General features: G+C 38.7%; 1 protein-coding gene across 1 annotated transcript in view; it reads right to left on the reverse strand.

Moving 5' to 3' along the window:
• Positions 1-13,309, reverse strand: part of mtrex (Mtr4 exosome RNA helicase) — a 21,839-nt gene continuing 8,530 nt past the window's right edge. Inside the window, exons 12-27 of the mRNA XM_059357272.1 lie at positions 12,421-12,500; positions 11,830-11,940; positions 11,022-11,123; positions 9,668-9,793; positions 8,858-9,008; positions 8,204-8,376; positions 8,045-8,113; positions 7,840-7,965; positions 7,645-7,755; positions 7,349-7,537; positions 5,370-5,533; positions 4,210-4,315; positions 3,104-3,160; positions 2,852-3,014; positions 1,514-1,618; positions 1-274 (exon numbers count right to left, since the gene is read on the reverse strand). Of these exons, the coding sequence (XP_059213255.1) occupies positions 222-274; positions 1,514-1,618; positions 2,852-3,014; positions 3,104-3,160; positions 4,210-4,315; positions 5,370-5,533; positions 7,349-7,537; positions 7,645-7,755; positions 7,840-7,965; positions 8,045-8,113; positions 8,204-8,376; positions 8,858-9,008; positions 9,668-9,793; positions 11,022-11,123; positions 11,830-11,940; positions 12,421-12,500 (1,886 nt within the window). The 3' untranslated portion in view covers positions 1-221. The remainder of the gene's footprint in view (positions 275-1,513; positions 1,619-2,851; positions 3,015-3,103; positions 3,161-4,209; positions 4,316-5,369; positions 5,534-7,348; positions 7,538-7,644; positions 7,756-7,839; positions 7,966-8,044; positions 8,114-8,203; positions 8,377-8,857; positions 9,009-9,667; positions 9,794-11,021; positions 11,124-11,829; positions 11,941-12,420; positions 12,501-13,309) is intronic.

Here is a 13,309-nt window from a genome sequence, read left to right on the forward strand (position 1 = left end):
TTTAAAGTAACACCATACCAGAACACAAGTTCAAATTTTCATGATGGGGGAATTTTTTTTTTTTTGAAAAGTGATCTAGAGGACAAAAATTAAAAGCCAATTAAACCCCAAGGTGACAAAACATAAAAGGGAACAGAGGACAAAAAGATCCATCAGGGGCGTAATCAAAACTAAAAAAAGTCAAAAACAAAATGTTTCGTCCAGCGCTGCCTGTTGGGTCATTAAAGGTAGAGACTGGCAGCAAATACAATGTCTCTCTTGATCTTCGTTATTCCTGCAGAGACAGAAATTAAAAGTTAATTAAGCGTTTAACTGCATAATTTAGAAAAGTTGTTTTTCACCAAGCGGGTCAAGAAGAATTTACCAAAATGCATTTTTGCCGTTACTGATACATACTGTAGTTTTTACAGCCTTTAGGATGATGACGGTCTATACTAATATGACTAAAACATGCTTAAAAAGGTTGTGATGAAATTATGGCTTTAACTAACAATCAGTTTCATAATTTATTAAGGTAAAAAATACTTTACTAACCCCTAAAGTAAATATATCTTGGGAAATAGTACTACACACAGTTGCCATTAGGGCTGGGTGATGGAGAAAATAAATTCAGGATATTTTTGACCAATATGATATTGTAGGGTTTACTATTGGTGATTTCATAATATATACACAATAATATTTTTGATAAATATGAGAAATGTGGATATGATTAAGTGGGTAAAGTATATTATTTTACTGAAATGCAGCCTTTAAAAACGGTCAAATACGACACTTATTAGGCTAGATATCAACTTAGATTTCGGGTATCCTAATCCTGGCCTAACACAATTGATATAATGTGGATATATTGCCCAACTCTAGATGCAATCAACATACAATACATATCCAACAAAACACTACAGGAGTTAAGACTGTCCATGACTAACAAAATTCTTACATCAATAAATCTGTAAAACCCAATTTCTCCAAGAAAAAAATATGCAGAATACAACTTTTTATCTTGTGTTTACCAGAGATGTGCTAATGCTGCTTGGAAATAACTCATTCAGTATGCAAAATGACTGAGTGGGCAGCCCTAGTAGCACTACAACAAATACTGCACTTCCTAAAATACGTTGGCATTATACAAATGTGGAACGAATAACAAATCATAAATTAAAATGCATAAAACTAAATGCAACAGTGTGTTTTTGCTAATGCTCTCTGCTGATAACATCTACCTGAAAGTAATTAATAGTTTGTATTCAGAATGTGTGACAAGTCCTTCACAATTCTGTGTGTGTGTCTTACAAAAGACTCGTTGAAAAGATCAGAAAATGGAAAAAAAAAAAATCCAAAGTGACCCCTTCAAATGTCTTTGTTTGTCCAACAAACAGCCCCAAACCAGAAAATATTCAGTGAATTATCATAGAAGACAAGCAGCTAATGTTAAAAAGTTGCTTTAACAACCCCCTATTAATTTTCTGTTGATTAATCTTTTCAGCTGTAATAAAAATACAATCTTTCTTACCTTCAGCAAACTTGTTCTCCAGCTCTGTGTTGCCGATGGCCTTGGCTGCAGAACACATTTGTCTCAGGACTTCTTCAAGGCGACGCATGCAGCGGATGATGCTCCCTACACAAGACACACAGACATTTAGTGAATGTTGTTTTAAACATTTTTACTGCCATAATCCAACATCACTTATTCTGAATGTTTTAAGGCAGAATAAAGATCTGTTGGAGGAATGCATTCTCACACCTTAAGTTTCCGCTGATTAACTTGATACTAATTATGATGGTGTTTATATTGACAAGAGCGTCCTATAGTCATTGCAATTTGTCAACAGGAAAACATACAAATTAACATGTGGAGAGCTACATTTCCAATGATGAATCAATTGATAAATACTTTGGCTTAAGAGGAGCGTTTCGTTCAAGGAAATTATATTTTTCCCGACAATAAGAGACAAAAAGACACAGGCCTGTGTAGTGTGCAAGTCTGACGCACATGAGCAAAACTAACACTCCCTCTAGTTTCTCAACTCAACATTACGATGATACGTAATGTTTTACAGCTGAGGTCATTGTTGGGAGTCGGAGACAGAAACTATGAGGAGACTTCGGACAGTGTTCAAATCAAGCCGCACATAATAAATCAGTTAGTGAGAGGCAAACAGTCAAATGAATATGTGAGAGTGAAGGAATCATAGGTGAAAAGCATTTGTTAAGGCCAATGTTACATCCTGGCAGTTGTCTAAGAAGTATTTTCAGCAAAATATTCTTAAATTATTTAAAGTAAAAAGTACCCATTCTGCAGAAAAACTTTTACTTTTATAATTATTATAACTGATGCATTTACTGTTGTATCTTCTCAAGGTGAAACTAGTTTTATAACTTTATATACTCTTACTACTTACTATACTATTACTATAAAATTTGAGGGTCATGAGATGATTATTGGAATATGGATTTGTTTTTGGAAATCAATTGATAATTAAACCTCTGTGAGCTTAGTTCAGTTAACTTTGCTTTTTGGGGGCCTTAAACAATTATTTAAATTAAATAATCTGAGATGTTTTGAGGGGAATTCACACAAACTGATAATTTATAGACTACTAAATCTTGGCAAGGAGCACAAACTGTCACAAGCCAAAATGGTTAATAAACGGGTTTAATCTTTTGAAATGCAATGTCTCATATTAGTTTAGAATAGTTTTATCTAAATCCGAAAAGTTTCTATAGATGTCAACCTTATGTAGGGAAGTACAACATAATTGAAAAGGTCAAATTAAACACAAGTACCTCCAAATTTTAACACATTTTAAATTCCTGTCACATTAGTTGGATATTATTATGAATGACGCACCTTCAAAGACGTCTGTCATCTTGCAGACTTGAGCAAACGTGGCGCCGTTGGCCCAGGCGTACACGACATCCATCAGGTGAGGCTTGAACTGGTTTAGATACGTCTCCTCGTCCACCTCCAGCTTGGCGTCTGCAGAAACTTTGGCTATCCGCTTCGCACACTCCTGAGAGAAAAAATAAATTACATTTACACCAAATTAAAACTACTGTTTGAAACCAATTGTTGGATTAAGATTGTTGTATGTCGTCTCACCTGCATTTGTCTCAAAGGAGCTGCTAGTTGTTCCGTCAGTTTTGGCATCTCACTGGCCTGGAGGGGAAAATTGCCTCATTAATGCTCTGATAGGGAAGTTCAAATATTTGTTTTATGTTTTATTCAAAATAATAATTGTTAGTCAGTGAAAGTTACCTACAGCAGCTTTAGTTATTTGTTTTAAGACTTCATTTTGCAGCACTTTTCTGTTTTTTTGCATTTGTTTTGGCATTTTATTTTTAAACTGCATAGTTTTTAAAGCACATTTCTCCAAATGAAAAATGTAAAGCCCCTGTATCGTATCTGCTCTTGTCGAGTTAGTAATTAAACCAAATCATACTTTTTTTTAAATACCTCACTTCAAAGAATATAAACAGCCAACCATTTCAAATGTTTAATATGCACATTGCCTGAATAAAACACAGTTTACAGTTATCTAAAAAAGTAAATATCTGATCAAAGAATAACTAAACATGACAAATCTGCCTGTGTGATCAGTATCAACTTCTGACCCTGTATGTCACTGGATCGGATTATAAAAATCAACACCGGAGTGAAAGTGACTCTTTCCTGTACTGGTCAATATCATCAAATAATAGATTGCAGCTGTGTTATTTTAGAAATATATTGTCATCTGAGGTGTGGAATACACACACACAGGTTGGGTGGTTTGCAGTCATCCCGGGCTAAACTAGCAGCAGGTGCTGTTTAATGGCAGACGACAGCTGTGCCGACACACACACACACATACACACACACACACACACACACACACAGACACACACGACAGCTGCTTGTCGTCGTCCCCTCCTTTACACAGAAATGTGTCCTGGTGCTCCGGGCTGATGTCGAGCCAATGAAAAGCTTTGTTAAGCCGCCTAACGCTGGATTGCCTCATTGAGAGAACAGGCTTCATTAGCAAAGAAAAACACACAGAAACCTCAGGTTTCTGTTTTGGTTGCAGAGCAGAGGACAAGACCAAGAATGCAAGTGTATGTGTGGGAATGGGAATCAGCGGTTTATGTCAGTGTTCGGGAAAAGGCTTGATATCCGTTTGTGTGCAGAATTAAAAGGAATTATGTGTGTTTGTGTATGTTTGCTCGTACATTCTCCTGGAAGACGAAGCAGGACAGCAGGGCGGTGGCTTGTTCCACCGTCAGATCGTTGAAGAGGCCGTTGAACACCATCTCTGTCAGCAGGAGCTCGTCTGCACTGGAAGAATTATGAGAGGATATTTTATTACTTTATCAAAATGATCTGATACGTCTCTCTAGTGTAAGTAACTCTGCAGAAATGTGGAGCAGATGTTGGGGTAAGTAAGGTCCCATCATGTTTCAGTCTTGGCAGGACTCAAAGTTGCCCTGAATAACAATACATAAAACATTTTATTTTAAGCGATTTTGCCAGAAGAACTGTGTGATATTATGTCCAAAATGCCACTGAAACAAAAGTTATATTCTGCAGAACGTAAACATTTAAATTTAGTCCATGTTCAACAGAATTGCTTGATTCTTTTTTTAAATTAATGTTAACTCTCCCACAACAGGATTTGAAAAGCATCTTTTCTTAAATTAAATAATTTTGTCTTCTTTTTTTTATCATAACCAGAAACAGTAACAACATAAATGTTCATGTTCAATGTCCATCATTGGCTTATCATATTCACAACTTAAAATAATGAAATTTCATCAGAATCACTTTATTTTACATGCTTCATTTAAAAATCGGCCCGTTTGTTCGAACAACATCCTGGAAAGTCACTATTGACTCGACTGAACAATTCAGTTAAACTGGCTGTGAACAGCATGCTGTTTACACAGAGCAGAGAGGAGAGGACAAGACAAGAGGGGTTCTAAAAATGTAAATAGTCGAATATGTTTTATATGTGGAGCCTCAAAGGCCTGTCATAAACGATTTCAGACTCGTGCTTTAAGGCTGATTAACCTCTACATTCACACAGACTACTCTCTTCTGTTGGACTGGGCTGATAGAGCTGACCCAAACACCTCTGCTTTGTTGTCAGTGTCAACGCGTTCAGTTCCACTCAGCAAATGCAGTAATAACGGTGTAGGTAAAAAATAATAATAATAATAATAATAATAATTTAAAAAACAGCTGCCAAATTTGTCTATAGGCTAAAACAACATCAGAGTCAACAGGCTTCAAAAAGGGCTGACTCAACACTTCAGGAGGCACACTTGATAAGCAAACAAAAACAAAACCAGTTAAACAAATCGTGTGGTGGGTGTGCTCTGTCCTTCCATACCTGCTGATTTCACATGCGACCCGCCCTTTCATCTCGATGACATCAGACGGACTGGCGAAGCCGAGGCGTCGCAGAACTCTCTTCCTGCACTTCAGCTTGTCCATCTGCAGGACGGTCCGAGCTTTCTTCAGCTCCCGCTTTGCCGTTCGTACGTCTGCTGCGATCTAATACACAGAAACACACAGACATGTATTGGTAAACCTTTACCTCATACAAACCTGGAGAATGGCTTTCCAGCATTTCCAGAAAACACTTTATAATTTTAAAAGCACTGTGAATACATGAGCTGTTTTGTGCATGAGATAATTTGAAAAACTGCATTAACTTTCATAGTGGAGTGAAAACATCTGTGTTATCTGCCAACAGATGTTCATCTTTCCTCAATGATGAACACTTTCCAATTTTAACCTTTACCCCTCAACATTACAACACACCTCAGGGCAAAAGAAGCCAACAAAGACATTTCACCAGCACGGCGTATTGCTCAAAGAATTATAATTCAGAGGAATTTTAGGCTAATTTCTCCGAACTGGTGACTCCACGTGAGATAGTGAAGAAATATTTCCGACATGCACACAAAAGCTGGAAAGTTTCAACTTTCACAACTGCTTGTTCTCCCTGTAGTGAACCACAAGTATCAGAACGAACACTGTTCCAGCTTTAGTCTACATGGAATCAAATGGGGTCCAACAGCCACGATGTGGTGTGCGTAAGGTGCTGAGACTTGGTAAACAAATAAGTTCGGGGAGGTATAAGTACTGACAAGGCCATGGCGGAGCTCAAGCAGCAGAAATGAGATTGGAGATTAGCTGCAGAGAAATGCCAACGGAGGATCAGGTTAATCTCTTACTCTGCCAATTAAACACAAAGTAATCCAGTTTAAACTGCACTGTATACCCTATCATTTCACAACAAACAACACCACAGAGGGATGTAAATGTTTATACAAAGTGTCAAACATGGTGTGGTTTGCTCTAACCCAATATGAACTCAGTAAAGCTTAACTGAAAAGTCCGACTTGATTAGCACAAACAGATCCCATAACATGCATGTTGTTGCGCTGTTTTGAATAACTTCCTTTCGCTAAACGCATGCAGCTTTCAAAATAAGAGCGCAGTGTGTTAACAGAATCGACCACAGAATTTACAAGAAGACTGTCAAAATAAGATGCCTTAAATAAAATATACAAGAACCTTTATTCTCCTAATTCTTAAAATATGCAATGATTAAGATGAGTGTATATGATGGAATAGTGGCATAAGAATGTGTGAGAGGCACCAAATTTGGGTTTTTATGGGAAAAAAACAACCCTAGCCAGCTATTTTTCCACACTGGCTGGCTGCTCCATGTCCTAGTGGAAGGCATGTTGACAGCAATTAAAAATGAATTAAAGCAATAAAAAATCAGTAGGATAACAAAGATTCCATAATTCAGTATCTCCCGACTGTGAAAAATGTTATGTACGGTCTTGCTCTCATTCAGCTCTCAAAGTGCACAAGATTGATGCATTTCACTTTACAAGATGTTTCTTTACCTGCTTGACAGAGACTCCAATCTTCCTCAGAAAGGTCATTACTAGTCCTTAAATTAAATTCATTATGGACGTGGACTTAAAATCATTGTTTTATTTTATGGCCTTTGTGCCCTTAAAAAATTGACAACACAAAAGGCCAAGTGGCCTTGCCTCGAAAATGACGAAATTCCAGGCCTGATCTGACCTATAACTGAGGGTGAGGCCCTGAAAGACTATTGTCCCCGCTTTCTTCCTGTGTTTGTCTCTATGAGTATATCTGGCAAAAGCCGACCTGCCTGGCAAGAAAATACAATGAAAGGTCACATATTGTATTTAACCTAAATGTAGCCAATGTAACTCAAATTAGTTACGGTTGTCGTTAAATGGTTTCAGGAAGGTTTGACATAGCAGGCTTTATTACTTTTAACTCTCCCACAAACTAAAAGACACACACAGAGTTTCTCACCAGAGCTTTCTTCTCACAGAGAGAATACACAGATTCCAAGTTGGGGTCGCTGTGCAGGGGGTGAGAATACATGCGGTGCTCAAAGGCCTCCACTTTCTGAATAACTTTCTTCAGTGCAGGGTCTTTGATGCCCATGTCGTCTATGGGGTCGAGCAGGGGAACTCCATCTGGGAAACGTTTCTGCACCTCCTGCAGACAAAATGTTTGGAAGCAAAGAAAGAGCAAAATTTTACTTGATGCTTTCAGTTCAGTTCTACCAGTTTCATAATCGTTGCCTCAACATCGCTTCATTTTACCTGTATAGACTTGAGCATGAGCTGTCTGTTGTCAAAGGGCCTCAGGTCTTTGGGGATGTAAAGACGAACTGAGCTGATAGACGTCAGGAGATGGAGCATCACTGGGACCACCTGGACAAAAACAAGAACAGAAGAGTTGTACTCAACCTGACGACAAAGACCTAGTATATTTGGGAATGTGTTTGTCCCACCCACCTGCATCTCTCCAGTCTCGCCTGGAACAGCAGGTTTAGCAGCCTCGGTCGCAGCATCTTTTACACTGTCCTTACTACAATGGACCAAAACCTCCACCACATATAGCGGCTCTGACTCTGTAGTTGTCTAAATCGGGAAATGCACATTAGTCACAGCCACATGTCAATGAATTTACATATGAATGACACTGGGACACTCAAATTACCTTCACGTTAGACTTCTTGCAGAAGTTTACAACAACTCCCCAGCCAAAGTCAGCATCGTCATTTTTTACCTGAGGAATCAGAACAAAGAGCCATTAAATGATCTGTTGAAATCAATAATTATAGTCCTGTCATCAAACTGCAAGTGCGAGAAACTCTACCTTGACAAGCCGCCCAGGCTGCAAGAAGGGCAAGCAGTATTTGGGTTTGTGGATGAACTCCTGTATCTCTTTACCCAGCTTGGCCAGCTGCTGTCTGATTTTAAAGTACGTGACCACCCCCTCTTCATTGGGAATCTCAATGCCGTGGTACTGCTCCTCATACTTCTTAATTTCTGCACAGAAAAATCCGCAATATGATTCAAGTTTATACCAAAAGATAGGCCATTATAATTGTATTTTTAACATCTTCCAGTGAAATACATTTCTTGAAGGCATTCTGCACATCGACTTCTTGACAAGGAAAATAATTCATACCAGACTCCTAAAAATGAAAGATGCTGTAACTGTGGAATCAGTATCAATTTGAAGACACAACAATCAATACTGTGTTTGTTTTAGTCTTTAGCATGTCTCTTCAAACAGAATTGTTTTGCCATTACTTAAATGAAAAATAAAAATGAAATACAGCCTCTGGGAAGCTGTCAAGTAGCATTAATCGTTTGCAGATTTATGCCTCTGCACAAGTTAGAGAAATCTCATGCATGCTAATCAAGAACGCAAATAGTTATTAAGTATTATTAGAATCTAGAATAGAGTTCCTTTTTTGCTCAATCGGCCTGGAGTGTGCGGTGTAAAATATGGAAAAGGGCTTACTCTCCACAACACCCGGCAAAGCCCTGTAGTGCTGGAACTGGTAGAATGACTTCTCCAGCATGTACTCTGGGTTGATCTCCTCCACACGCAGCAAATTGAGCACCATGTTGTAGGTCAGGTGGAAGGCACTGTTCAAAGGGTCTGCTGAGCCCTGCACAACACAGTAAAAACCAGACTGAATTAAAATAAACATAAAAATAAATGATTTCATTATGATAATAGACAGCTGTCGTTAATTATGTGTTTTGATAATGTTAGCAACTATACTTGCCAAGAAGGTATGAACGAGATCTGAATAAATGCAGGCCGAATTCGCTTTTCCCAAATTAAATACTGAGAGGGATTTTGCAATCATAAGCTCCAGAAACACATATATGAACCACAGCTTTCTCCAAGACACCCTGGGAGTTGAGCACTGTGACAGAGCCAACAAACAGTTTTACATTAACACAACCTCTTTCAAAAGCTATGCAGATACATATTTATAGCAGCAATAAATGTGTCAACTCAAAGACCAAAGTATGAGAAACTCTGGCTTCACCCTGTGACTGTGTGTTTTTGACAAAGCACCAAATGGCCCGATGATCCACAGAAACTAAAGAGCCACTTCAGACAATTTCCATTCAACCGTTCACACAAATTCTCAGCAAGACACCAGGGAAATATTTTTCATTGATGAAATGGTTGGACTGTTCTTGTAACAAAAAAAATGTGTAGACAGCACTGAAGAGGTTTGCAAAGATGTGATTAATGACCATCGAGAAAAGTAGTGTGAACTTAAAAACACCATAGCAGCCATATTCACAGTACCTTGAGCAGCTGTTTGCCCACAGCTGGACTCATCTTCTCATCCACCATGAAAATAACAATTCCCCTTTCGTCCATTCCTCTCCGACCAGCTCGCCCAGACATCTGGATGTACTCACCTGATGTAATCTAGACCACATAAAACACACAAGACATGAAGAAAAAAGAAGCTAGTTAGTGAATGTTTCTCTGCCCCTGTAACCTGTTGATATAACAAAGGTTGAAAATCACTGAGCGATGAGGTTAAAAACATATAAAAGGCAAGGACAGAAGTGTTGTGATGATGTATTACTGCATGTTGAATGATATATGATGAATTTAACTAAATATTTAGAAAAATAGACAGGTATTTCTACAAATATCATTATCAGAATTATCAGCCACATATCTGCATTACCAACATAGAGTAATCTAGATGATAAAATGTTCTTTTGAGAAAGAGACTGAACCAGATCTCCACAAACCTCTAGGGACTATTCTCTGCACCACACATGGTTTTTATTAAACACCAAATTTCTACTGGTTTTTGAGCAATAAAAAAAAAAAAAAAAGGCTGATAAGATTATTTTTGTGTTGAAATGATCCAATGCCATGGGATCAGGTCTTGATTTGAAACACAGTGTGTTTCAGGAATGAGAATCGTGTGTATTTTAATGTGTGAGTGCCTGCGTGGAGCTTTGGCACCATCAGAAGCACCAGATGTTCCTGATGAACGTCTTGGAGGGCAGTTTCCTTCCCTCTCACATTCTCCTCAAGCCTTTGTATATGCAAGCTGGAAATCCATGTGTATAAAGTGAAGATGAAGGGTGCTTCTAAATGACGGCAGCTCCACACACACACAGACACAGCCCCCAGCTCATATAAACATTACGTGGCTGTTTATGTGGCGGTGCAGGCTGCAGGACTTGAAGACCTTATAAAGGCCTCAGAGCAACACACTGTGTGACAGCTCCACACTGCTCACAGGCCAGAACTGTTTTAAATAGATAGTTTAGAGGGAGATTTACTATTTTGTTGGCTACTCATTAAGGTAAAGCAAGATTAGCTTTGCAGCTCGCCTCAAAAGGCAGAGAAACGTTTCCAAAGATTGTTTTCCTATTTTACATAAATGACACTTTTTTGGGCTCATCTTGCTGCTCCTTTTGTGTGCCCAAAACCACAGCTATGGAAATTGCAAATCCCCAACATAATGTACTTGTTAGGGTGTTGCATGTAACCCAGGCTGAGGGGGAAGAAATCCAATCAATTTCCTGTGAGAATTTCCTTTTGACAAGATAGCTTTATTGGCTTTTTATCTGACAATAACTTTGTGTGTGTGTGTGTGTGTGTGTGTGTGTGTGTGTGTGTGTGTGCTTACAAAGCGGTGATTCTTGCCATCAAATTTGCGTGCGCTGGTGAAAAGCACAGTGCGAGCGGGCATGTTGATGCCCATGGCGAATGTCTCTGTAGCAAACAGGGCCTGAAAAGAGTAAAAAAAACATTAGGACTAGACAAGTTATTTTCAAACCAGCCTTTAAAAAGTCCTGCAGGGTTTTCTTGTAAAACAAACAAATTCATATTTGCCTTCCATGCTAATATAACATCTGGAAAGCTGATTTTTAAAAGGTCTAAAAAGGTAGTAGTGTACTCAATGGGTAATTCTAGGGATGCACTAAAACAAATGTTGGTAAAGAAAATATTTTAGTGAGAATACAATTAAATACTTCTGCAAGTCCACAAGATATTGCACAGAAATTCCCTTGCCCAGTATCTGCATTAGTGATACAGAAATCAAGTTGATGCAACATGAAGAAGAGATTGAACCCAATAAAATAAAAGGTGCAAAATCTACAACAATGTGTGTCTGTGTCTGTGACATTAGTTGGTAACTATCGGTGACTCTGTGTGTGCCACGTGAACCATCATGCAGCATATGCTTTGACTGGCACAGAATTGGCTACATCTGAGACGGAGTGACTGGTCACCGGCCATGGTAGATCAAGTGGTAAATCAACCCTTTCCAGTCACTGTCTGATTTATATGTGCATCTCGAGTGATAATGTAGGATGAACATGTCTAAAACATCTTGACAAATCAAGTAACTGCAGCAACTCTGCTGAGGGAAGAATCTAATATATATCTAATAATGTGTCTTGATGAGCATCAGGATGTGCAGACAGTGGTACCTTGATGAGGCCTTCAGAGAAAAGGATCTCAATTGTCTCTTTCAGGATTGGCAGCAGGCCTCCATGATGGATTCCTATCCCCCTCTTCAACAGTGGCAGCACATGCTCCACCTGAGGAAAACAGAGAGCATTGAGGCAGATCAGTGTTTGTAGTATTTGTATATAAAAGGTTTAGTGACCGTGCAAATTCACAAGGCTGTTCATAAGACCACAGCCATCACAAGCAGAGAAACAGAGTGGAAAAGCTTCAAACCCTCGTAGTGGAAAAGTGTGACGTATGGTTGGCTTTGCCGGTGCTCTTGCCGTAGCGGTCTACCCACTAACAACTGTTACCTCAACACGGCTGGTTTTCATAATGTTACTCAGCACAGTAGGACAGAATAACACAGTATTTAAGCCCATGTTGATAATATGTGTGAAGCTATTTATATTAAGACATATCAACCGTCTTATCTGAACAAAAAATATTTCTGAAAAAAATGCAGAGGCCTTTCTCTCTGGGCTTTTACAAGGTGGCAGCGCTGCGTTCAATAACAGGAGTGAGAGGGTTATTAAAACAGGACAGGAGTCGAGGGATTCAGTTCTCCTCACCTGAGGGAGTTTCTTGTCCTCGTCTGACAGACAGTCCACCGCATTGTTGAAAACTTCCTCCACCAGACGTTTCTCGTCATCTGAAACAAACAGTGTATTTTTAACGACATCGTCTCAGAAAACATTCTAAATATGAGCACAAAGCCATTTTCTATTACATCCTGACGTTGTGTGTCCCAACTACTCTTCAAACTCTCTCACACATACACACTTTTGGGTAATTTTAAAATGTTGCTTCAAACATAATTTCTCTTGGCATGTGCGGTTAATGTGGAACAACTGGGAGGGTTTTTTCGGGAATTTCTTGCAGGAGAAGTTTAACCACCCAGGGATTGAGCAAGCAAATGATGCTGCTACTTTTGCTTCTCACTGTTAACTTTAGATTTTATCAGTTTTTCTAAGTTGTGTTATTTTTATAAACATCTTATAAAGTTCTTCAAAGATATTTACAGATGTTAATATTGTTTAACTGAGAATTGATTCAAAAGATTAAAGCCGACAAACAATGTCAATGTGCAGTTGCTGACACATGGTTAACCAAACTTAATTATTGTGATCCATTGTATATGAATGCACTGACTGTGCCACCACCACCACCACCACCACTGTGTCTTATTATTGTGCTAATCACATTACATTGTTTACTGTGGCCGGTTGGCTATCTCCGTCAATCTCTGTCCCTGTGGAAACTTAGTCACAGGTCTTTCAGAAACTATTCCGGGAAACCTTCCTCCTTATGACTGCATGTTAGTCACAAACTTGGACTTCCACAGAGTCTAATGGGCCAGAATTTATTTTTAATGTAAAATGACTTCAGTGTCAATGAGAATTATTTTAAAAGGTTTAATAACAAAGCAATAGCACAGTCAAACACACAACACACACTTTT

The sequence above is a fragment of the Centropristis striata genome, chromosome 19 (assembly GCF_030273125.1).
Source record: "Centropristis striata isolate RG_2023a ecotype Rhode Island chromosome 19, C.striata_1.0, whole genome shotgun sequence".
NCBI lineage: Eukaryota > Metazoa > Chordata > Actinopteri > Perciformes > Serranidae > Centropristis > Centropristis striata.